General features: G+C 40.4%; 1 protein-coding gene across 1 annotated transcript in view; it reads left to right on the forward strand.

Moving 5' to 3' along the window:
* LOC134205552 (J domain-containing protein) overlaps positions 1-26,565 on the forward strand; it is a 173,755-nt gene that overhangs the window by 93,837 nt on the left and 53,353 nt on the right. The window contains exon 2 of the mRNA XM_062680878.1: positions 10,455-10,556. Coding sequence (XP_062536862.1) covers positions 10,455-10,556 — 102 coding nt within the window. The remainder of the gene's footprint in view (positions 1-10,454; positions 10,557-26,565) is intronic.

The raw sequence follows: 26,565 nt of genomic DNA on the forward strand, positions 1-26,565 counted from the left end.
GGTGTCTAATAGCAAAAGTTATTTGAAATGTAGGACAACATCACTGCCTTCAGGTTCTTCAAAATTTTCTAAAACTCTTCGAAAATTCAAAGGTAAATTCTACAAAATTTCCACTGGACATTTTTTAATTTCCATTGAACATTCTTCGATTGTTTTTTTTTCATAATTTTATGGACTATATATTCTTTGGAAATCTGAATGAAAATTCTTTTGATTTTCGATGGCATATTCTCCGGAATTTCACCGAAAATTATTCAACATTGTCGCTGGAACTTCAACTGGACATTTTTTGACAATTGACATTCTCTGAATTTTATATGGGACTTCCCCAAGATTTTCTTCTCTATTTCTTACGTGAAAGTTTTCAGAATTTCCGCGGGAGAATTTTCTGAATTATGGTAGCATTTACCAAAATGGAAATGCTTTCGAATTTCGGTGGGATATTTTTTTAGAATTTCAGTTGTGGTTCAGGAAATATTTCAAGACTTAAGAGCGAAGCTTTACAGTGAAGTCACATTAGACGCGACGCGACTGTGCAATTTGACAGTTCACTGATAATAAGTGTTATTCCTTTGCGTTAGTCGTGTCACTTCGCTTCGTACATCGCGTTTACTCTGACTGGCACCTTATAGAATTGACTTTCCCGTCGAACCTCATATTTTTTTTTTTTTGTCTCTCTTTTACTTATTCAAGATCAACTCTCCCATAGAGAAAAGGGTCTTTCGGCCTAAAGCCTTCCGACCGAAAGCCATTAGCTTGAAGTCCACTTGACCGAACAACACGTTAGGGCGAATGTCATCTAATCAAATTCTAATTGGCGGAATATAATGTTTGGCGGTAACTGTTATTAGGCCGAAAATGCCATTTGGTTGAAATGGTCAACGCCGAACAAAACATTTGATGGAAAAGTCGTTTGCCCGAATACGTCATTTGGCGCTGTTCACAAATTACGTAGCACTGAAAGGCAAGGAAGGGGTTCAGGCCTTTCATACAAAAGTGTTGTGGGGGAGGGTTCCGAAATAGTCAAATTTAGCGTTGGACAGAAAGGGCCATTTGAACGAAAATGTCATTTGGCCGAAAAGGTCAAATAGTCATCCACTGTTTTCACCACACAAGTCACATACTCTACTAATACATTGCCGGACATAAAAGAAGCTTTCAATTATTCATTGGTTCTAATGGAAAATTAAGTTCAAATGCAGGTCAAGTTCCAGCTGGAATGTAGAGCCATTGAATTCGACCATATGGTCGGAAATGTCATTTCGCCGAACAGTAGTGAAAGTTCAAAATGTGAGGGGATTAATGAACAGAGAAGTAAAAAATGGGAAGTGAATAATGAGAAGTGAAAACCGAAAAGGTAAATATTAAAAGTTGGGAATAAGGAGTGAGAATAAAGTAATGAGATGTCACAAATCTCGCAACATATTTGTCAGATCTTACTTCTCACATGTCATTGTGAGAAATAAGAAATAAGAAAATCGAAGTGAGAAATAAGAAGCGAGAAGTAAGAAGTGAGACGTAAGACATCTCGCTTCTTATTGATAACTTCTCACTTTTTATATGTTACTTCTCACCCTATCAGCACACATGTTCCACATAAGTAACTGCAACTCATATGTGACTAGCAGGGTCTCGAATTTTCATTTCGATGAGACCAAAGCAAGCGTTTTTCGGGCCAAGGGAGAATCTTTTTTTGTTGTTTTTGATGAGGATCATCTTTAACCCATCAATCTATTCTTTAGAATTAGCCTGGGAAGATAAACAAAAATCTTGCCTGTTAGGTAAAAATCCTTTTTCGTTTCACTTTTCGCGAGAATTATCGGGGAACAACTACAAAATTGTATGACCGCGCCGGGATTCGAAACAAGAATAGTAACAATAATAGCCGTAGAGGTGCACTTACTATCACTTCCCAGGCTGTTTTTCTTTCCCGTAAATCGATTTCTCCCCGAAAATTTCCGTTGAGGAGAATCCTGTGCTCCTGAGATTGAGTGAGCATTACGAACCCTGGTGACCAGTTTTATTCACAATCAAGTTACCGAGACATTTTTGTCTGGCTTGTGCTGCGCGGGTAACTGTCCAGTGCACGATAGATCGTGTCAATCGGTACATCGGGTCATCGACAAAGTGAAAAAAAAATCTGTTTCGAAGAGCAGACAATTTATTAGTGCGCGATGGATCGTATTACCAATCGATATGTCAAGTTGTCCTCAACAACAATCCGCTTCGATAAGCAGATGATTGTTTAGTGCACGATGAATCTTGTTATCGTTCGGCCATCCGCGACGTGAAAAAAATTACCCCATTCATTTAATTCTCTGTACAATTTTGCAAGTTCTAGTCATCCCCGGAGTAGCAACTATGAATTGTACGGTCATAATGTGACCAATTAGGCTAATTTACATCATTTTGTTAAAACATTTTGTAAATAATTCAGCATTTCGACTAATTCTTCGATAATAAATTTGGTTGATTGAAATGTTTTTTTTCTCTGTTCTGCACGAGATGAACCAGCAAAACATTTCAGTCAATCAAATACATTATCGAAGAATTAGTCGAAATGCTGAGTTATTTACCAAGAGAATAACAAAATGATGTAAATTAAATAAATAATGTGATCAACTACATTATGACCTCCGTGTTGACTAGAATTTGCGAAATTGTACAGAAAATTAAATGAAAGGGGTGATTTTTTTCACGTTGTGTATGGCCGGCGTGCCGAACGATAACAAGATCTATCGTGCACTAAACAATCATCTGCTTATCGAAGCGGATTGTTGTAGAGGACAACTTGGCATATCGATCGCTAATACGATCCATCGTGCTCTAGTTGTCGGTTCTTTGAAACATATTTTTTCACTAGGGCCGGTTAAAATATAAAACTACAGGAAACTAGATGAGGTGTATAAGACAACCGTGAGAGAATTGTGAAAAAATCGCTTAGAAGACGTCCGAGAACCTGCTGTTTGAAATAATTCTAATGATGTCTTGTTCGCAATATTCGACATGTTAACCAAGAATATGCAATTAGGCTCAAGTTTCCCATAAAACAAGTTCCATACAAATGTTTGCACAGTTGTTAATTTATTTGATAAATCGAATGAGACGAAACTTGTGTAAAAAGTTTAGTCACAAGATGAATCATCGCACAAATGTACCATGCGTCTCCATATGCTTTAATGCTTATTTGCTGCTGAACAGTTTTCAAAATTCCTACCTATCGTGTTACCTAGGAGGTCCCTTTTTGGTCTGGAAAACACTCATGGGGACATTCAGAAATCATTATTCTATCTTTATTCTTTCTTTATTGGTTTATACATCAACAGGCATTCTAGTACCCCAATAACGTTTGTTCTTATTCTAATCTTAATTCTATTTGTCAAGTCAAATCGATACACAATTAAAAAAAGTCAATTTTCCAATCTTAACCTTCTGTCTGTGCTCAAAAAAACTTACGTTGTCTGTGCTCTGGGGTCAAATTGACCCCAAATTGAAATTGCTATAACTTTTTTAATGCTTGGCCAATTTTGGATTTTTGGGGCTGTTTCGAAAGATAATTTAATCATCTTTCAGGTCGTTACAAAAGATTAACTATTGGTGGGCGGGTACATTGCGGGGAGGGGTTTTAGTGAACAAGGGTATTAAACCAGTGATTTTTTATGAGTATTTTACTTATATCCGAAAGTCCTACCCATTTTTGAACTGCACCTTTTTTAAAAAGGTTATGCAGGAAGACATGTGCTCTTGCATGAGGCGTTGATAAGTTTAGAACTCGGCCACCAGGTGGAGGTATATTAGAATTCATTATTTTGGACTACTTAAGATATTCCGATATATAGAATTCTCCTCAGTGTAAATATTCTTATCGCACAAATTCAAAAAATTGGAAGACGTACTCATTATATTGAGCACCGCTTTGTAGTGCTAGACATCCTGACAAAGGTTGCCGAATACAACTTGAGTGTAGATATGAGGGATCTCAAGCTAAAGCAATATTTCATATATGCAAGAATATTGCAAGTCCGCTAGCGCCGCCTATTTGTAAATTTCCTAATTATTCATTTCGTCACATGACAGTCCATTCCCACCAGACGAACTTTATTAAAGACGTCATCTTTACAAATTTCAAATTTGTGCGATAAGAATATTTACAATGAGGAAAATTCTATATATCGGAATTACTTGAGTAGTCTAAAGTAATGAATTCAAATATACCGCCACCTAGCGACCAAGCTCTAAACTAATCAATGCCTCATATCAAAGCACACGCCTTCCTGCACAACCTTTTGAAAAGGTGCAGTTCAAAATGGGTAGGATTTTCAGATATAAGTAAAATAAGCATGAAAAATCACTATTTTGTACCTTTTTACGAAAACCCCTCCCATGATGTACCTGCCCACCTATAGTCAATCTTTGGTGACGACCTGAAAGATGATTAAATTATCTTTCGAAACAGCCCCTAAAATCCAAAATTGGCCAAGCATTAAAAAGTTATAGCAATTTCAATTTAAATCAATTTGACCCCAGAGCACAGACAACGTAAGTTTTGAAAAAGTACAGTGTAACGCATATTTTCAAGATTTTTAAGTGAATTTGCACCTAGGAGACAGATCTCGGCGAGTTTTACCAAACTACCAAAAATTAGGAGAATCGGTTGAAAATTAAAAAAATGGCAGCCACTCAAAGTGGCCTGGGGTCATATTGACCCCAGAGCACAGACAAAAGGTTAAAAATACACTGGAGAATCGTCGACGAAGCGTTTGACGAGAAACGTTAAAATCAAATAATGAGGCCATCCGGTGAAAAACCCTTTGCAGACCCATGACAGCTCCGTGTAGGCTTTAGTTTGTGCGTCGAAACGGAAGACGGAGCATTATGTTGTTGCGTAACGCTCGGGGTGCGACATTAATGTTCATTAAGTCCAGGATTCTTGGGCAGTCTACGCAACTTTGTAGAACATCAGCAACAAGCAAAACCTTTGTCACGTTCCTTCGTACATGGAGCGGTTCTAGACGAATTAAAGGAATACGGCTTTCATAGCTTGGAAGTCGGAAAGGATTCCTCCATGGGAATCTACGAAGCGCAAAGCGTACAAAATGTCGCTGCACAGATTCAATCCTCTTAACGCTATTATTATCGGACTCCAGACTTCCCAGCATTCTAAGATTGATGGGAATAGCGAGCAGTACAACGATTTCAGGCAGTAAACATCTGTAAAGTTTTTGTTCATCCTGAATATGCATCCCAACGTACAGAAAGCCTTGGCCACAATATAGGAGATATGTTGTTTAAACGTTAGTAGAAAGTCCAAAACGTTCGCGCAGAACTATTGGCGTCTTCTGGATCCAAAATGCTCTCCCATTTGAAAGAGGAGAAACATTCAGCAATACAACTGTGGTCAGCTTTGCGGTAGTTGCAGTAGAATGAAACCGGAGAAACCACGACATCATGAGACAAACGGTGGTCGATTGGAACTGTTAACCTTCTGTCTGTGTTCAAAAAAATGTACGTTGCCTGTGCTCTGGGGTCAAATTGACCCCAAATTGAAATTGCTATAACTTTTTTATTGTTCGGCCGATTTTGGATTTTTGAGGCTGTCTCGAAATATAATTTAATCATCGTTCAGGTCGTTACCAAAGATTAACTATTGGTGGACGGGTACATCGCGGGGAGGGGTTTTAGTGAACAAGGGTACAAAAACAGTGATTTTTTATGATTATTTTTCTTATATCCGAAAATCCTACCCATTTTGAGCTGCACCTTTTTCAAAAAGGTTATGCAGCAAGGGAGCGGGTCATTTGGCATAAAGTCATTTGGCATAACGCCATTTGGCATAAGGTCATTTGGCATAAAGTCCATTTGGCATAAAGGCCATTTGGCATAACGGTCATTTGGCATAACCGTCATTTGGCATAATTGTGACCAGCGTCAAATGTAAGGGTCTTTTGGCATAACTTTTCTTTGCGTTCGCTGAATGGTGACTAAGTGGTGCGGCAAACACCCCGGAATAGTAAATATAAGACCCGTCGATAATAATATTAACAAGACATTATCCTCTTATGGAAAGAATGCATTTGCAATGCAATGCAAAAGTAGGCGCATGCCCGGATTAGAGCAATGGTGGATGTTTTCCATTCTTTAAAAGTAGGCATGTGGCCGTATTATGGCAATGAAGAATGTGATCCCTTCATTAAAAGTAGATGCTTGCCCGGATTATGGCAATGGAGGATATGATCTCTTCTTTAAAAGTAGGCGCTTGCCCGAATTAAGGTCATGGTGGATGCGACCTCTTCTTCAAAAGAAGGCGCTTGCATGGATTGTGGCAATGGAGGATGTGATCCCTTCTTCAAAAGTAGGCGCTTGCCCGGATTATGACAATGGTGGGTGTGATTCCTTCTTTAAAAGAAGGCCCTTGCCCGATTGAGACAATGGTGAGTGTGATCCCTTCTTTAAAAGTAGGCGCAGGCTCGGATTGAGGCCATGGTAGATGCGATCCCTTCTTTTAAAGTAAACGCTTGCATGGATTATGACAATGGTGGATGTGATTCCTTCTTTAAAAGAAGGCGCTTGCCCGGATTGAGGCAATGGTGGATGTGATCCCTTCTTTAAAAATAAGCGCTTGCATGGATTATGGCAATGGAGGGTTTGATTCGTTCTTTAAAAGTAGGTGCTTGTCCGGATTGAAGCAATGGTAGATGTAATCCCTTCTTTAAAAGTAGGTGTGTGGCCCGAATTGTGCCAATGGTAGTTGTGATCCCTTCATTAAAAGTAGGTGTGTGGCCCGAATTGTGCCAATGGTAGATGTGATCCCTTCATTAAAAGTAGGCCCTGCCCGGATTATGGCAAATGGTGGATGTGACTCCTTCTTTATAAGTAGGCGCTTGCCGGGAATAAATCAATGATAGATGTGATCTCTTCCTCGAATAGAACAATTCAGATTGATTTGGTTGCAGTAACTCATATGTGACTTGATTGGTTTTAGTAACTCCTCTACGACAAGTGTATTGCTTGAGTTTTTAAAGTTAGGCGATTGCCCGGATTAAGGTAATAGTGGATTTGATCAGTTCTTAAGGCGCATGCCCAGATTGAAGCAATGGTGGATGTAATCCCTACTTTAAAAGTAGGCATGTGGCCAGAATAAGTCAATGATGGATGTGATCCCTCCCTCGGAAGCAATTCTGCCGTTTTGTTATTTCATTCTTCCGGAAAATGTCTACCATCAGTCTAAATTTATCAGAAAACAGGCTCGACCTACTTTATCTATGCTAAACATTACATGAAATATCCCTTTCGCTTTCACAGCTCAAAATTATGCCAAATGACCCACTCTTTTCTTGCAGTTCTAAATTATGCCAAATGTCCGTTATACCAAATGACCATTATGCCAAATGACCTTATGCCAAATGGCGTTATGCCAAATAACTTTATGCCAAATAACCCAGACCCATGCAGCAAGGCGTGTGCTTTGGCATGAGGCGTTGATAAGTTTAGAGCTTGGCTGCCAGGTGGTAGTATATTTGAAGCACTACTCAAGATATTCCGATATATAGAATTCTCCTCAGTGTAAAAGAATATCGCACAAATTTAAAATTTGTTAAAATGGCGTCTTGATCAAAGGTCGTCTAGTGGAAATGGACTGTCTTGTGACGGAAGTAATAATTGGCAAATTGGATGATCTTTGGTTACGCATGTAGACCTAAAGGCCTTAATCCCAGGGTTTTCTTGGATGACCTAAAACATATTCAGTGAACACATTCTATTATTTGCAGCATCGCTGAATACAAAGATAACTTTTGATGAATTCCACAACCTTCATGTTTACCAAAAATGCTACAATCCAAAATACATCAGATCTCACATGGAACAATATACTCAAATATAACAGCTCACTAGCGCCGCATCTTGGAAGAACAGCTCATTATATTGAGCACCGCTTTGCAGCCCTGGACATCCTGAACAATGTTGCCGAATACAACTTGGGTGTAGATATAAGGGATCTCAAGCTAAAGCAATATTTGAAATATGCAAAAATATTGCAAGTACACTAGCGCCGCCTATTTGTAAATTTCCTAATTATTTATTCCGTCACATGATCGTCCATTCCCACCAGACGAACTGTGTTAAAACGTCATCTTTACAAATTTCAAATTTGTGCGATAAGATTATTTACAATGAGGAAAATTTAATATATCGGAATAACTGAAGTAGTCTAAAATAATGAATTCAAATATATCGCCACCTAGCAAACAAGCTCTAAACTAATCAATGCCTCATGTAAAAGCACACGCCTTCCTGCATAATATTTTTGAAAAGGTGCAGTTCAAAATGGGTAGGATTTTCAGATATAAGTAAAATAAGCATGAACAATCACTGTTTTTGTACCCTTTTTTACGAAAACCCCTCCCCGCGATGTACCCGCCTACCTATAGTCAATCTTTGATAACGACTTGAAAGATGATTAAATTATCTTTCGAAACAGCCCCAGAAATCAAAAATTGGACAAACATTAAAAAAGTTATAGCAATTTCAATTTGACCCCAGAGCACCCCAACGCACATAAGTTTTTTGAAAAAAGTACACTGTAGCTCATATTTTCAAGATTTTTCAAGCGAATTTGCACAGATCTTGGCGTGTGTTACCAAACTACCAAAAATTAGGAGAATCGGTTGAAAACTAAAAAAATGGCAACCACTCAAAGTGGCCTGGGGTCACATTGACCCCAGATCACAGACAAAAGGTTAACGGGGGATGATGTGCAATCAGCTTCACTAGTAGCGATGGAGCTATAGCTACGGATATGGATTTCCCTTCATCGCATGCGAAACATAAGTCCAAATAGCGATTATTTTCATTAGCAATGGAATTGATCTATAGGCTGAACTGTAACTATCAAGAAGCTTCGTAGTTACAGCGTGGAGAACAGATAGACCAGCATTTGGAAAGCAAGCCGTTGGGGGAGTGTTCTCACGGGATGCCGGGCAAATTAAAGTTACCAAGTATGACAATGTGATCAATAGAATTAGCAGCAGAAACGGAATCGCAGTGCATTCCAACATAATTAATATCGCGGGTTCGATCAGGTGGCATGTATATTGCACAAATAAACAGCTTACGATCGCCCAGCTCGATTGACGTCCAGACCTGCTCAAGATATTCCCAGGGCGAATCTTCGACTGCTCTGTCGAACAGTCTGGCTTGATTTAACAGCGATTAATACACCTCCTCCAGAAATCGTAATAACTTAGATTATCGTAATAAATGAGCATTTCAACTTATCTGGACATGCAATCATGCAAACATGCAAGTGACTTCAACGTCGTTAAACAAATGTATTTTTTCCTACTTTGTGACCAAATAATCTCGGAATTTTCCCAATTAAACAACAAACGCCAGTAACTAGTCGATTTTAAAGTTCGAGAACTACAAATGCAAAACATGAGCATCGCGAATACAAATTTACGGTCGAACAGTGTAATTAATGACAGAAAACATATTAACATATGCCGCAAAGCTCTAAAATCATTTATTCCATATTTAACTTCGATTTCGTCCGAACGTCACTTACACCCCTCTTTTCTGCTTCTACTCCCTCTCTTTGTTAGTTTAATTCCTCCTTCTAAGAAAGTGAAAATGTAAGAAAAGTGTAAAAACAAGGACATTATTTTTCATCAGCGTCAACAAAGTGGGAGCAGTTACGAGAAGTGATTGAAGTGCGTCATTGACAGAGCATCATTGTTCGATGGTTTCAAAAAAAGTTCAATTTAATGTCACTGTTTACAGTAGAATCGGGTTGTGGTTAGGCTTCGATAATTATTCGAGTGAAAATCCGCAAGTTATAGTACACCCTTATTCTTGTTTACGGACGAAAGCTACTTCGACCATTTGATTTTGCTGGCGTAAACGAGAATGCGCTTCAACTTTTGTTTGAAAGCGCGTTCGTACGTAAACAAGAATATGGGTGATAAATTGATTGACGAATGTCTTGCTCGTGTACTCTTAATTTTCACTAGTAAATGTTTCACGTATGTAGTAACTGATTAGGAATCTAAGTGATTCGAAATATTATTATAAGTTTGCAGAGGAAAGTTTTGCTCCAAAATGCTACTACGGAAAGATAGAACATAAACAAAAAAGAGTTAAACTCATCTAGACCCAACTAGCGTTACACAGATTTTGAAACAATTCTGCATAAAAACGTATCAATTTATGTGTAAGAACTGAACATATACGAAATTGCTATTTTCCTATTCTTATAATAAACAGTGGCCTTTTTATTCCAGAAAAATAATTGATGTAGAATATTAATCAACGCAAATTGGCCAAATTATTATAATACCTCTCTAAATAGCCATTTTTGTCATTTCTTAAATGCTGCACTTATTATTTAATATAACACTTGAAATTTCCCTTAAGCTTTAAACTAATCGCCATCCAATTCTTCTTCTTCTTTACAGGTCGAGCAGATTCAAGCCGAATATAAGCTGCTTGCCCTACAACATCACCCAGATAAGAATGCCGGTGATAAAGACGCCGAGGCCATGTTTCAGAAATTGAAGGTTAGTACCTAGTAAATTGGGTTCACAATGCTTGAAAGTCATTCAAAGGCAAGGTTGAAAATGAACCAAAAGTAATCTCAACAATAGCTATTTGGTCTCCACATTGAGTATTATTTTCGGAATGTCTCCGAGAAATATTACAGCTGATTATTTTTATAAACAATCCTGTGATACATCAGCACCAAATTGCTACATTCCATCGTTCGGGAATGCAAACTGAAAACAAACTGGTAAATTATATCACTTACGGAATCTATCGTATGTTCAACCGACACGAGAAAATTTCCAAGCTAACGCAAATAAATTAAATATAGCATGTAGAAAATCGAATTGGTTTGTTTTAATTTTATGAATTTTGATATAAGTTCTTCACTTAAAATGTGCATAGATGTTCAAAAACCAAAAATAAATAAAACCGATTGTTATCGAATCTCCAACTTTTGAATGCTCCTTCTATTGCACGCTGTCTATATGTAATTTGATCTCCGGGAAAGTTTTCTATCTGCTACCTCGTTAGAAAATGTCTTGAAACAATTAATCCACACCATTCCACTCGAAGGCGCCCATAAACGTTTTCCCAGTCACAAACATCAAAACGATTTCCAATTGAAGCATTTTCTCTTCCCTTTATTCCATTACACTTCTGCCCATTTTGCGTCTATCACCTGCTGCCTATGGTGAACTGCTTCTGTAACGTTTTCCGCTTGAAGTCCTGCCGGCTACGCGGCACTGAATTTTATGCCAAAGAATTCACTAGTGTTTCCATCTCAGTGGACCAATACATTGATATTATACACATGCTTACCTGTTGGAGCACGTTGTCTATCCCTGGGGTACGCAATTCAAGGATTTCAATTTTTCACTTTTCTTCACACATTTGCCATATAATGTAGAAGAGGTGGGAATGTGGAATGTGATGTTTTAGTTTTGAAAGCAACAGTGTTCTAGGATTTTTAATTCGAATATCACAGTATACTTTACCGTTGTTGCAACAAGTGTTGACGAACAACCCAGATGAACTTTAAACTTTATTTGAACATTCATTTTAAATTACCATGAAATTCGCACGGGATTAATTTCCTCCCCCATGATTTCATGAATCAAGCTGGGTGCCATGTTGATGAAATACACCTTCTTCTTCTACTATAGTCCTACATTCCAACTGGAACTTGGCCTGCTTTCATTTTAGTATTCTATTAGCATTTCCTCTGTTATGATTTGAACGATTTTTGGAATTGAAATGAAAAGAGAACAGGATTCAACTCGAGAATATTGAGCTCAGATTCATTTAGTGAAAATTTTCCACTTTTCGGTTGTACTTGCTTATTGATTGAAAAGTGCAAATCGTTACGTTTTTTTCAGATATGTTTTATTCACTACCCTAAATCTCTGTCGCCAATTGTGTGTAATTCAACAATTGTTTCGAAAAGTCTGCTAGTGACAATCTCATGGAGGCGCTGCAGTCGATGGCATCTCTTATCAGGCAGCTGTTAAAATTCGAGGAACCACCCACCAAATCTCTACCATTTAGGTATTAACAACACACTTCCTCTTCACTCTCATTCCATACCATAATTTTAATGCGATCGAGAAACGCTGGATCTGTTTTATAATGAGCTATCCCGTCGATGCACAGCATGCAAAGCGCAAGTGTTTTTGCATTATAACAATTCTGCCTACGTTGCCTATCATCAGCCACTCGAAGCTAAGCACAACATGGATAAAAAGCTATAATTTGTGCTCGAGGATATTTGAATCATTTGTTTGGAGAGCATCCATAAGTTACGTAACGCTTAGAGCGGTAAGGGGGGTGGGGGGGCTGCCCAAAGTGTGACAACCCATACACAAATTTTGAATGATTCATACAAAAAGTGTGACATAGGGGGGAGGGGGGTCAAAAATTGACATTTTTTTGCTTTACGTAATTAATGATTCTTCCCTTGAGGAACTGCATATTTCTATTTTGCTCAATTCCTAGAAAACAACAAAAAACTGTTTTTAAACAAATTGGCACCAAATCTTTTCATTTCTTCGAAACAGATCAATAGCTTTAGGAAAAACTCAACGCCCTGAGTCACTTTCAGTTCGGAAACTGCTAGCAGTACTCCATAATTGCTCTTCAAAGTACGTGTATATAGTTTTCAAAATACGTATATTGGACGAGGATTCGGAATATAGGTATAAAAATCTAGTTTTGGTCAGTTTTAGTTTGGTTTCTCAAAAAAACGGTTCATTAATAAACAATTATTTTTACATTTTTGTTTTAGTGGCTTCATTCGGATGATGAATAGAGAACTGACTTGTACTCTCGCCAGAGACACAACACCTTTAGAACGGTAAAGCTACGGTTGGATTGGATTTGGATTGGGATTGGATTTGGATTGGATTTGGATTGGATTTGGATTGGATTTGGATTGGATTTGGATTGGATTTGGATTGGATTTGGATTGGGATTGGATTTGGATTGGATTGGGATTGGATTTGGATTGGATTTGGATTGGATTGGGATTGGATTGGGTTTGGATTGGGATTGGATTTGGTTTGGATTTGGATTGGTTTCGATTGGATTTCAGTTGGTTTGGATTGGTTTGGATTGGTTTGGATTGGTTTGGTTGGTTTGGATTGGGTTGGATTGGTTTGGATTGGTTTGGATTGGTTTGGATTGGTTTGGGTTGGTTTGGATTGGATTTGGGTTGGTTTGGATTGGTTTGGATTGGTTTGGATTGGATTTGGTTGGTTTGGATTGGTTTGGTTGGTTTGGATTGGTTTGGATTGGTTTGGATTGGTTTGGATTGGTTGGATTGGATTAGGTTGGTTTGGATTGGTTTGGATTGGTTTGGATTGGATTTGGATTGGTTTGGTTGGTTTGGATTGGTTTGGATTGGTTTGGATTGGTTTGGATTGGTTTGGATTGGTTTGGATTGGTTTGGATTGGTTTGGATTGGTTTGGTTGGTTTGGTTGGTTTGGTTGGTTTGGATTGGTTTGGATTGGTTTGGTTGGTTTGGATTGGTTTGGATTGGTTTGGATTGGTTTGGATTGGTTTGGGATTGGTTTGGATTGGTTTGGATTGGTTTGGATTGGTTTGGGTTGGTTTGGGATTGGTTTGGTTGGTTTGGGGTTTGGTTTGGTTTAGTTGGATGTGGTTCTGTTGTACTTCGTTCGGTACGTATCTTAATAGTTCTTCCCTTGAGAACTGCATATTTCTATTTTAATTCCTAGAAAACAACAAAAACTGTTTTAAACAAATTGGCACCAAATCTTTCATTTCTTCGAAACAGATCAATAGCTTTAGGAAAAACTCAACTGAGTCACTTTCAGTTCGGAAACTGCTAGCAGTACTCCATAATTGCTTTTTAAAGTACGTGTATATAGTTTTTCAAAATACGTATATTGGACGAGGACTCGGAATATAGGTATAAAAATCTAGTTTGGTCAGTTTTGTTGGTTTCTCAAAAAACGGTTCATTAATAAACAATTTTTTTACATTTTGTTTTAGTGGCTTCATTCGGATGATGAATGAGAGACGACTTGTACTCTCGCCAGAGACACACACCTTAGAACGGTAAAGCTACGGTTGGATTGGATTTGGATTGGGATTGGATTGGATTGGTTGGATTGGATTGAGAATGGATTTGGATTGGTTTGGATTGGTTGGATTGGTTGGTTGGGTTGTTTGGATTGGATTGGGATTGGTTTGGATTGGATTTGGATTGGTTGGTTGGTTGGTTGGTTGGATTGTTTGGTTGGTTTGGTTGGTTTGGTTGGTTGTTGGTTGTTGGTTTGGATTGGTTTGGATTGGTTGGATTGGTTGGATTGGTTTGGTTGGTTGGTTGGTTTGGATTGGTTTGGTTGGTTGGTTGGTTTGGTTGGTTGGATTGGTTTGGTTGGTTGGTTGGTTTGGTTGGTTTGGTTGGTTTGGTTGGTTGGTTGGTTTGGTTGGTTTGGATTGGTTTGGTTGGTTTGGTTGGTTTGGTTTGGTTTGGTTGGTTGGTTGGTTTGGTTGGTTGGTTGGTTTGGTTGGTTTGGATTGGTTTGGTTGGTTTGGTTGGTTTGGTTGGTTTGGATTGGTTTGGATTGGTTTGGTTGGTTTGGATTGGTTTGGTTGGTTTGGTTGGTTTGGTTGGTTTGGTTGGTTTGGATTGGTTTGGATTGGTTTGGATTGGTTTGGTTGGTTTGGTTTGGATTTGGTTTGGTTGGTTTGGTTGGTTTGGATTGGTTTGGATTGGTTTGGTTGGTTGGATTGGTTTGGATTGGTTTGGATTGGTTGGTTGGTTTGGTTTGGTTGGTTGTTGGATTGGTTGGATTGGTTGGATTGGTTTGGTTGGTTTGGTTGGTTTGGTTTGGTTTGGTTGGTTTGGTTGGTTTGGTTGGTTGGTTGGTTGGTTGGTTTGGTTGGTTTGGTTGGTTGGTTGGTTTGGTTGGTTTGGTTGGTTTGGTTGGTTTGGTGGTTGGATTGGTTGGTTTGGTTGGTTGGTTGGATTGGTTGGTTGGTTGGTTTGGATTGGTTTGGTTGGTTTGGATTGGTTTGGTTGGTTTGGATTGGTTTGGGTTGGATTGGTTTGGATTGGTTTGGATTGGTTTGGTTTGGATTGGTTTGGATTGGTTTGGATTGGTTTGGTTGGTTTGGATTGGTTTGGTTGGTTGGTTGTTGGATTGGTTTGGATTGGTTTGGTTGGTTTGGTTGGTTGGTTTGGATTGGTTTGGATTGGTTGGATTGGTTGGTTGGTTGGTTGGTTTGGTTGGTTGGTTGGTTTGGATTGGTTTGGTTGGTTTGGTTGGTTGGTTGGTTTGGTTGGTTTGGTTGGTTTGGTTGGTTTGGATTGGTTTGGTTGGTTGGTTGGTTTGGGATTGGTTTGGTTGGTTTGGTTGGTTTGGTTGGTTTGGTTGGTTTGGTTGGTTTGGATTGGTTTGGTTGGTTTGGGTTGGTTTGGTTGGTTTGGATTGGTTTGGATTGGTTTGGATTGGTTTGGTTGGTTTGGTTGGTTTGGTTGGTTTGGATTGGTTGGTTTGGTTGGATTGGTTGGATTGGATTGGTTTGGTTGGATTGGTTTGGTTTGTTTGGATTGGTTTGGATTGGTTTGGTTGGTTTGGATTGGTTTGGTTGGTTTGGTTGGTTTGGTTGGTTTGGATTGGTTGGTTTGGATTGGTTTGGATTGGATCTGGATTGGATCTGGATTGGTTTGGATTGGTTTGGATTGGTTGGTTGGTTTGGATTGGTTGGTTGGTTTGGATTGGTTTGGATTGGTTTGGTTGGTTTGGTTTGGTTTGGATTGGTTGGTTGGTTGGTTGGTTTGGTTGGTTTGGATTGGTTGGTTGGTTTGGTTGGTTTGGTTGGTTTGGTTGGTTTGGTTGGTTTGGTTGGTTGGATTGGTTTGGTTGGTTTGGTTGGTTTGGATTGGTTTGGTTGGTTTGGTTGGTTTGGTTGGTTTGGTTGGTTTGGTTGGTTTGGTTGGTTTGGTTGGTTTGGTTTGGTTGGTTTGGATTGGTTTGGTTGGTTTGGTTGGTTTGGATTGGTTTGGATTGGTTTGGATTGGTTTGGATTGGTTTGGATTGGTTTGGATTGGTTTGGTTGGTTTGGATTGGTTTGGATTGGTTTGGATTGGTTTGGTTGGTTTGATTGGTTGGTGATTTGATTGATTTGGATTGGTTGGATTGGTTGGATTGGTTTGGATTGGTTGGATTGGTTGGTTGGTTTGGATTGGTTGGATTGGTTTGGATGGTTTGGTTGGTTTGGTTGTTTGGTTGTGGTTGGATTGGTTTGGATTGGGTTGGTTTGGTTGTGATGGTTGGTTGGTTTGGTTTGATTTGGTTGGTTTGGTTGGTTTGGTTGGTTTGGATTGGTTTGGTTGGTTTGGGTTGGTTTGGATTGGTTGTTTGGTTTGGATTGGTTTGGTTGGTTTGGTTGGTTTGGGTTGGTTTGGATTGGTTTGGTTGGTTTGGTTGGTTTGGATTGGTTTGGTTGGTTTGGTTGGTTTGGATTGGTTTGGTTGGTTGGTTGGTTGGATTGGTTTGGATTGGTTTGGTTGGTTTGGTTGGTTTGGTTGGTTTGGTTGGTTTGGTTGGTTTGGTTGGTTTGGATTGGTTTGGATTGGTTTGGATTGGTTTGGTTTGGTTTGGATTTGGATTGGTTTGGATTGGTTTGGATTGGTTGGTTGGTTTGGATTGGTTGGATTGGTTTGGATTGGTTTGGATTGGTTTGGTTGGTTTGGTTGGTTGGTTGGTTTGGTTGGTTTGGTTGGTTTGGATTGGTTTGGTTGGTTTGGTTGGTTGGTTGGTTTGGATTGGTTTGGGTTGGTTTGGTTGGTTTGGTTGGTTTGGATTGGTTTGGTTGGTTTGGATTGGTTGGATTGGTTTGGTTGGTTTGGATTGGTTTGGTTGGTTTGGATTGGTTTGGTTGGTTTGGTTGGTTTGGATTGGTTTGGTTGGTTTGGTTGGTTTGGTTGGTTTGGATTGGTTTGGATTGGTTTGGGTTGGTTTGGTTGGTTTGGTTGGTTTGGTTGGTTTGGATTGGTTTGGATTGGTTTGGTTGGTTTGGTTGGTTTGGTTGGTTTGGATTGGTTTGGATTGGTTTGGATTGGTTTGGTTTGGATTTGGTTGGTTTGGATTGGTTTGGATTGGTTTGGTTGGTTTGATTGGTTTGGATTGGTTTGGATTGGTTTGGTTGGTTTGGTTGGTTTGGTTGGTTTGGATTGGTTGGTTGGTTTGGATTGGTTTGGATTGGTTTGGTTGGTTGGATTGGTTTGGTTGGTTTGGTTGGTTGGTTGGTTTGGTTGGTTTGGTTGGTTTGGTTGGTTTGGATTGGTTTGGATTGGTTTGGATTGGTTTGGTTGGTTTGGTTGGTTTGGTTGGTTTGGTTGGTTGGTTGGTTTGGTTGGTTGGTTGGTTGGTTGGTTTGGTTGGTTGGATTGGTTGGTTGGTTTGGATTGGTTTGGTTGGTTTGGTTTGGTTTGGTTGGATTGGATTGGTTTGGATTGGTTTGGATTGGTTTGGTTGGATTTGGTTTGGATTGGTTTGGTTGGTTTGGTTGGTTTGGATTGGTTTGGTTGGTTTGGTTGGTTTGGTTTGGTTTGGTTTGGTTTGGATTGGTTGGTTTGGATTGGTTTGGATTGGTTTGGATTGGTTGGTTTGGTTGGTTTGGTTGGATTGGATTGGATCTGGATTGGTTGGATTGGTTTGGATTGGTTTGGATTGGTTTGGTTGGTTGGATTGGTTGGATTGGTTGGGTTGGTTGGTTGGTTTGGTTGGTTTGGTTGGTTTGGTTGGTTTGGTTGGTTTGGTTGGTTTGGATTGGTTTGGATTGGTTTGGTTGGTTTGGTTGGTTTGGTTGGTTTGGTTGGTTTGGATTGGTTTGGTTGGTTTGGATTGGTTTGGTTGGTTTGGTTGGTTTGGTTGGTTTGGTTGGTTGGTTTGGTTTGGTTTGGATTGGTTTGGTTTGGATTGGTTTGGTTGGTTTGGTTGGTTTGGTTGGTTTGGTTGGTTTGGTTGGTTTGGATTGGTTTGGTTGGTTTGGATTGGTTTGGTTGGTTTGGTTGGTTTGGATTGGTTTGGTTGGATTTGGTTGGTTGGATTGGTTTGGATTGGTTTGGATTGGTTTGGTTGTGTTTGGATTGGTTTGGATTGGTTTGGATTGGTTTGGTTGGTTTGGTTGTGTTTGGATTGGTTTGGATTGGTTGGTTTGGATTGGATCTGGTTGGATCTGGTTGGTTTGGTTGGTTGGTTTGGTTTGGTTTGGATTGGTTTGGTTGGTTTGGATTGGTTTGGATTGGTTTGGTTGGTTTGGATTGGTTGGTTGGTTGGTTTGGTTGGATTGGTTGGATTGGTTGGTTTGGTTGGTTTGGTTGGTTTGGTTGGTTTGGTTGGTTTGGTTGGTTTGGTTGGTTTGGATTGGTTTGGTTGGTTTGGTTGGTTTGGTTGGTTTGGTTGGTTTGGTTGGTTTGGATTGGTTTGGATTGGTTTGGATTGGTTTGGATTGGTTTGGTTGGTTTGGATTGGTTTGGTTGGTTTGGATTGGTTTGGATTGGTTTGGTTGGTTTGGTTGGATTTGGTTGGTTTGGTTGGTTTGGATTGGTTTGGATTGGTTTGGATTGGTTGGATTGGTTGGATTGGTTGGGTTGGATTTGGATTGGTTTGGATTGGTTGGATTGGTTGGTTGGTTTGGTTGGTTTGGTTTGGATTGGTTTGGTTGGTTTGGTTGGTTTTGGTTGGTTTGGTTGGTTGGATTGGTTTGGTTGGTTTGGTTGGTTTGGTTTGGTTTGGTTGGTTTGGATTGGTTTGGTTGGTTTGGATTGGTTTGGTTGGTTGGTTGGTTTGGTTGGTTTGGTTGGTTTGGATTGGTTTGGTTGGTTGGTTGGTTTGGTTGGTTTGGTTGGTTTGGTTGGTTTGGTTGGTTTGGATTGGTTTGGATTGGTTTGGGTTGGTTTGGATTGGTTTGGTTGGTTTGGTTGGTTTGGTTGGTTTGGTTGGTTGGGATTGGTTTGTGTTGGTTTGGTTGGTTTGGTTGGTTTGGATTGGTTTGGATTGGTTTGGATTGGTTTGGGTTGGTTTGGTTGGTTGTTTGGTTGGTTGGTTGGATTGGTTGGATTGGTTGGTTTGGTTTGGATTGGTTTGGATTGGTTTGGATTGGTTTGGTTGGTTGGATTGGTTTGGTTGGTTTGGTTGGTTTGGTTGGTTTGGATTGGTTTGGTTGGTTTGGATTGGTTGGATTGGTTTGGATTGGTTTGGTTGGTTTGGTTGGTTTGGTTGGTTTGGTTGGTTTGGTTGGTTTGGATTGGTTGGTTGGTTTGGATTGGTTTGGTTGGTTTGGTTGGTTTGGTTGGTTTGGTTGGTTTGGTTGGTTTGGTTGGTTTGGTTGGTTTGGTTGGTTTGGTTGGTTTGGATTGGTTTGGATTGGTTTGGTTGGTTTGGTTGGTTGGTTGGTTTGGATTGGTTTGGTTGGTTTGGTTGGTTTGGTTGGTTTGGTTGTTGGATTGGTTTGGATTGGTTTGGTTGGTTTGGTTGGTTTGGTTGGTTTGGATTGGTTTGGTTGGTGGTTGGTTTGGTTGGTTTGGATTGGTTTGGTTGGTTTGGATTGGATTTGGTTGGTTTGGATTGGTTTGGATTGGTTTGGATTGGTTTGGTTGGTTTGGTTGGTTTGGTTGGTTGGTTGGTTGGATTGGTTTGGATTGGTTTGGTTGGTTGGTTGGTTGGTTGGTTTGGATTGGTTGGTTGGTTGGATTGGTTGGATTGGTTTGGTTGGTTGGTTGGTTTGGTTGGTTTGGATTGGTTTGGTTGGTTTGGTTGGTTTGGTTGGTTTGGTTGGTTTGGTTGGTTTGGTTGGTTTGGTTGGTTTGGATTGGTTTGGTTGGTTTGGTTGGTTTGGTTTGGTTTGGATTGGTTTGGTTGGTTTGGTTGGTTTGGATTGGTTTGGTTGGTTTGGATTGGTTTGGTTGGTTTGGATTGGTTTGGTTGGTTTGGTTGGATTGGTTTGGATTGGTTTGGTTGGTTGGTTGGTTTGGATTGGTTTGGATTGGTTGGTTGGTTGGATTGGTTTGGATTGGTTTGGATTGGTTTGGATTGGTTTGGATTGGTTTGGATTGGTTGGATTGGTTGGTTTGGTTGGTTTGGATTGGTTTGGTTGGTTTGGATTGGTTTGGTTGGTTTGGTTGGTTTGGATTGGTTTGGTTGGTTGGTTGGTTTGGTTGGTTTGGATTGGTTTGGTTGGTTGGATTGGTTGGGTTGGTTTGGGTTTGGTTTGGTTGGTTGGGTTGGTTTGGTTGGTTTGGTTGGTTTGGTTGGTTTGGTTGGTTTGGTTGGTTTGGATTGGTTTGGTTGGTTTGGTTTGGTTGGTTTGGTTGGTTGGTTTGGTTGGTTTGGTTGGTTTGGTTGGTTTGGATTGGTTTGGTTGGTTTGGATTGGTTGGATTGGTTTGGATTGGTTTGGATTGGTTTGGTTGGTTTGGATTGGTTTGGATTGGTTTGGTTGGTTTGGTTGGTTGATTGGTTGATTGGATTTGGATTGGTTGGATTGGTTGTATTGGTTGGATTGGTTTGGTTTGGTTTGGATTGGTTTGGTTGGTTTGGATTGGTTGGATTGGTTTGGTTGGTTTGTTGGTTTCGATTGGTTGATTGGTTGGATTGGTTGGATTGGTTTGGTTGGTTGGTTGGTTTGGTTGGTTTGGTTGGTTTGGATTGGTTTGGATTGGTTTGGTTGGTTGGTTGGTTTGGTGGTTTGGTTGGTTTGGTTGGTTTGGTTGGTTTGGTTGGTTTGGTTGGTTTGGTTGGTTTGGTTGGTTTGGTTGGTTTGGTTGGTTTGTTGGTTTGGTTGGTTTGGATTGGTTTGGGTTGGATTGGTTTGGTTGGTTTGGTTGGTTTGGTTGGTTTGGATTGGTTTGGTTGGTTTGGTTGGTTTGGTTGGTTTGGTTGGTTTGGTTGGTTGTATTGGTTTGGATTGGTTTGGATTGGTTTGATTGTTTGTTGTTTGGATTGGTTTGGATTGGTTTGGATTGGTTTGGATTGGTTTGGTTGGTTGGTTGGTTTGGTTGGTTTGGTTGGTTTGGTTGGTTGGTTGGTTTGGATTGGTTTGGATTGGTTTGGTTGGTTTGGATTGGTTGGATTGGTTGTTTGGATTTGGTTGGTTGGATTAGTTTGGTTAGTTTGGTTGGTTGGTTGGTTTGGATTGGTTGGTTGGTTGGTTGGTTTGGTTGGTTTGGATTGGTTTGGTTGGTTGGTTGGTTTGGTTGGTTTGGATTGGGTTTGGTTGGTTGGATTGGTTGGTTGGTTTAGGTTGGTTTGGTTGGTTTGGTTGGTTTGGTTGGTTTGGTTGGTTTGGTTGGTTTGGTTGGTTTGGTTGGTTTGGTTGGATTGGTTTGGTTGGTTTGGTTGGTTGGTTGGTTTGGTTGGTTTGGATTGGTTTGGTTGGTTTGGTTGGTTTGGATTGCGTTTTGGATTGGACTTGGTTTGGATTGGTTTGGATTGTTTGATTGGTTGGATTGTTTGGTTGGTTGGATTGGTTTGGTTGGTTGGTTGGTTCGATTGGTTTGTTGGTTAGATTGGTTGGATTGGTTTGGATTGGTTGGAATTGATTTGGATTGGTTTGGATTGGTTTGATTGGTTTGGTTGGTTGGTTGGATTAGTTTGGATTGGTTCGGTTGGTTTGGATTGGTTTGGTTGGTTTGGATTGGTTTGTTGGTTTGGTTGGTTTGGATTGGTTTGGATTGGTTTGGTTGGTTTGGTTGGTTTGGTTGGTTTGGTTGGTTGGATTGGTTTGGATTGGTTTGGTTGGTTTGGTTGGTTGGTTGGTTTGGATTGGTTTGGTTGGTTTGGATTGGTTTGGATTGGTTTGGATTGGTTTGGTTGGTTTGGTTGGTTTGGTTGGTTTGGTTGGTTTGGTTGGTTTGGTTGGTTTGGATTGGTTGGATTGGTTTGGTTTGGATTGGTTTGGTTGGTTTGGTTGGATTGGTTGGTTTGGATTGGTTTGGATTGGTTTGGAGTTGATTTGGTTGGATTGGTTTGGATTGGTTTGGATTGATTTGGATTGGTTGGATTTTTGGATTGGTTGGATTGGTTTTGGATTGGTTTGGTTGGTTCGATTGGTTTGGATTGGTTTAGATTGGTTGGTTGGTTTGGATTGGTTTGGATTGTTTGGATTGGTTTGGATTGGTTTGATTGGTTTGGATTGGTTTGGATTGGTTGGTTGGTTTGGATTGGTTTGGTTGGTTTGGATTGGTTGGTTGGTTGGTTTGGTTGGTTTGGATTGGTTTGGATTGGTTTGGTTGGTTTGGTTGGTTGGTTGGTTTGGTTGGTTTGGATGGTTTGGTTGGTTTGGATGGTTGGGATGGTTTGGTTGGTTTGGTTGGTTTGGATTTGGATTGGTTTGGATGGATTGGATGGTTGGATTGGTTTGGATTGGTTGGTTGTTGGTTTGGTTGGATTTTGGTTTGGATTGGTTTGGATTGGATTGGTTTGGATTGGTTTGGATTGGTTTGGATTGGTTTGGATTGGTTTGGATTGGTTTGGATTGGTTGGTTGGATTTGGATTGGTTGGATTGGTTGGATTGGTTGGTTGGTTGGTTGGTTTGGATTGGTTTGGTGTTGGTTGGTTTGGTTGGTTGGATTGGTTGGATGGTTTGGTTGGTTTGGATTGGTTGGTTTGGATTGGTTTGGATTGGTTTGGTTGGTTGGATTGGTTTGGTTGGTTTGGTTGGTTGGTTGGTTGGTTGGTTTGGTTGGTTTGGTTGGTTTGGTTGGTTTGGTTGGTTTGGATTGGTTGGATTGGTTTGGTTGGTTTGGTTGGTTTGGATTGGTTTGGTTGGTTTGGTTGGTTTGGTTGGTTTGGTTTGGTTGGTTTGGTTTGGATTGGTTTGGATTGGTTTGGATTGGTTTGGTTGGTTTGGTTGGTTTGGTTGGTTTGGTTGGATTGGGATTGGTTTGGTTGGTTTGGGTTGGTTTGGATTGGTTTGGATTGGTTTGGTTGGTTTGGATTGGATTGGATTTGGTTGGTTGGATTGTTTGTTGGTTGGTTGGTTTGGTTTTTGGATTGGTTTGGATTGGTTTGTTGGTTGATTGGTTGTTGGTTTAGTTGGTTGGATTGGTTGGTTGGTTGGTTGGTTTGGATTGGTTGTTGGTTGGTTTGGTTGGTTGGATTGGTTGGATTGGTTTGGTTGGTTTGGTTGTTTGGTTGGTTGGTTTGGTTGGTTTGGATTGGTTTGGTTGGTTTGGTTGGTTTGGTTGGTTTGGTTGGTTTGGTTGGTTTGGTTGGTTTGGATTGGTTTGGATTGGTTTGGTTGGTTTGGTTGGTTTGGATTGGTTTGGTTGGTTTGGTTGGTTTGGTTGGTTTGGTTGGTTTGGTTGGTTTGGTTGGTTGTGTTGGTTTGGATTGGTTTGGATTGGTTTGGTTGGTTTGGTTGGTTTGGGATGGTTTGGTTGGTTTGGGATGGTTTGGATGGTTTGGTTGGTTGGTTCGGTTGGTTTGGTTGGTTTGGTTGGTTTGGATTGGTTTGGTTGGTTTGGTTGGTTGGTTTGGTTGGTTTGGATTGGTTTGGATTGGTTGGATTGGATTTGGATTGGTTGATTGGTTTGGTTGGATTTGGATTGGATTTGGATGGTTGGATTGGTTTGGATGGTTTGGTGGTTGGTTGGTTGGATTGGTTTGGATGGTTGGATTGGTTTGGTGGTTGGGTGGTTTGGATTGGTTTGGTTGGTTGGTTTGATTGGTTTTGATTGGTTTGTTGGTTTGGATTGGTTTGGATTGGTTGGTTTGGTTGGTTTGGATTGGTTGGTTGGTTGGTTGGTTGGTTTGGTTGGTTTGGTTGGTTTGGTTGGTTTGGTTGGTTTGGTTGGTTTGGATTGGTTTGGTTGGTTTGGTTGGTTTGGTTGGTTTGGGATGGTTTGGTTGGTTTGGTTGGTTTGGATTGGTTTGGATGGGTTTGGTTGGTTTGGATTGGTTTGGATTGGTTTGGATTGGTTTGGTTGGTTTGGATTGGTTTGGATTGGATTTGGTTGGTTGGTTGGTTTGGATTGGTTGGATTGGTTTGGATTGGTTGGATTGGTTGGTTGGTTGGTTGGTTTGGATTGGTTTGGTTGGTTTGGTTGGTTGGATTGGTTTGGTTGGTTTGGATTGGTTTGGATTGGTTGGTTGGTTTGGATTGGTTTGGTTGGTTGGTTGGTTGGATTGGTTGGATTGGTTGGATTGGTTTGGATTGGTTTGGTTGGTTTGGTTGGTTTGGTTGGTTTGGTTGGTTTGGATTGGTTTGGTTGGTTTGGTTGGTTTGGTTGGTTTGGTTGGTTTGGTTGGTTGGTTGGTTGGTTGGTTTGGGTTGGTTTGGGTTGGTTTGGTTGGTTTGGTTGGTTTGGATTGGTTTGGTTTGGATTGGTTTGGGATTGGTTTGGTTTGGATTGGTTTGGATTGGTTTGGTTGGTTTGGATTGGTTTGTGTTGGTTTGTTGGTTTGTTGGTTTGTTGGTTTGGTTGGTTGGATTGGTTGGATTGATTTGGTTGGTTTGGATTGGTTTGTTGGTTTGTTGGTTGGTTGGTTTGGATTGGTTTGGTTGGTTGGTTGGTTTGATTGGTTTGGTTGGATTGGTTTGGTTGGTTGGTTGGTTTGGTTGGTTTGGATTGGTTTGGTTGGTTTGGATTGGTTGGTTGGTTTGGTTGGTTTGGATTGGTTTGGTTGGTTTGGATTGGTTGGTTGGTTTGGTTGGTTTGGTTGGTTTGGATTGGTTGGTTGGTTTGGTTGGTTTGGTTGGTTTGGTTGGTTTGGTTGGTTGGTTGGTTTGGTTGGTTTGGTTGGTTTGGTTGGTTTGGTTGGTTTGGATTGGTTTGGTTGGTTTGGATGGTTTGGGATGGTTTGGTTGGTTGGTTGGTTGGTTTGGTTTGGTTTGAGTTGGTTTGGATTGGTTTGGTTGGTTTGGATTGGTTGGTTGGATTGGTTTGGATTGGTTTGGTTGGTTTGGTTGGTTGGATTGGTTGGATTGGTTGGTTGGATTTGGTTGGTTGGATGGTTGGATTGGTTTGGAATGGTTTGGTGGTTGGATTGGTTGGATTGGTTGGTTCGTTGGTTTGGTTGGATTGGTTGGTTGGTTGGTTTGGATTGGTTTGGATTGGTTTGGTTGGTTGGTTTGGTTGGTTTGGTTGGTTTGGATTGGTTTGGTTTGGTTGGTTTGGTTGGTTTGGTTGGTTTGGTTGGTTTGGTTGGTTTGGTTGGTTTGGATTGGTTTGGTTGGTTTGGTTGGTTTGGGTTGGTTTGGTTGGTTTGGATTGGTTTGGATGGTTTGGTTGGTTTGGATTGGTTTGGATTGGTTTGGTTGGTTTGGTTGGTTTGGTTGGTTTGGATTGGTTTGGTTGGTTTGGTTTGGTTTGGTTTGGTTGGATTGGTTTGGTTTGGTTTGGTTGGTTTGGATTGGATTTGGTTGGTTTGGTTGGTTTGGTTGGTTTGGATTGGTTTGGATTGGTTGGGATTGGTTTGGATTGGTTTGGTTGGTTGGATTGGTTTGGTTGGTTTGGTTGGTTGGTTTGGATTGGTTTGGATTGGTTTGGTTGGTTTGGTTGGTTTGGTTGGTTTGGTTGGTTTGGATTGGTTTGGTTGGTTTGGGTTGGTTTGGTTGGTTTGGATTGGTTTGGATTGGTTTGGATTGGTTTGTGGTTGGTTGGGTTGGTTTGGTTGGTTTGGTTGGTTTGGTTGGTTTGGTTGGTTTGGTTGGTTTGGATTGGTTGGATTGGTTTGGTTGGTTTGGTTGGTTTGGTTTGGGGTTGGTTTGGTTGGTTTGGATTGTTTGGATTGGTTTGGTTGGTTTGGTTGGTTTGGTTGGTTTGGATTGGTTTGGATTGGTTTGGATTGGTTTGGATTGGATTTGGTTGGTTTGGTTGGTTTGGATGGTTGGTTTGGTTGGTTTGGATTGGTTTGGATTGATTTGGATTGGTTGGATTGGTGGTTTGGATTGGTTGGTTGGTTTGTTGGTTTGGATTGGTTGGTTTGGATTGGTTGGATTGGTTGGGTTGTGGATTGTGTTGTTGGTTGATTGGTTGGTTGGTTTGGATTGGTTTGGATTGGTTTGGTTGGTTTGGATTGGTTGGTTGGTTTGGATTGGTTTGGATTGGTTGGATTGGTTGGTTGGTTGGTTGGTTGGTTGGATTGGTTGGTTGGTTTGGTTGGTTTGGTTGGTTGTTGGTTGGTTTGGGGTTGGTTTGGATTGGTTTGGTTGGTTTGGTTGGTTGGATTGGTTTGGTTGGTTTGGATTGGTTTGGATTGGTTTGGTTGGTTTGGTTGGTTTGGTTGGTTTGGTTGGTTTGGTTGGTTTGGTTGGTTTGGTTGGTTGGTGGTTTGGTTGGATTTGGATGGTTTGGATGGTTTGGTTGGTTGGTTCGTTGGTTGGATTGGATTTGGTTGGTTTGGATTGGTTGGTTGGTTTGGATTGGTTGGTTTGGATTGGTTTGGATTGGTTTGGATTGGTTTGGATTGGATTTGGTTGGTTGGATTGGATTGGTAGTTTGGATTGGACGTGGAAAATCTTCAAATTAATAACTGGGAAATGCT

Source organism: Armigeres subalbatus, chromosome 1, assembly GCF_024139115.2.
Source record: "Armigeres subalbatus isolate Guangzhou_Male chromosome 1, GZ_Asu_2, whole genome shotgun sequence".
Lineage (NCBI taxonomy): Eukaryota > Metazoa > Arthropoda > Insecta > Diptera > Culicidae > Armigeres > Armigeres subalbatus.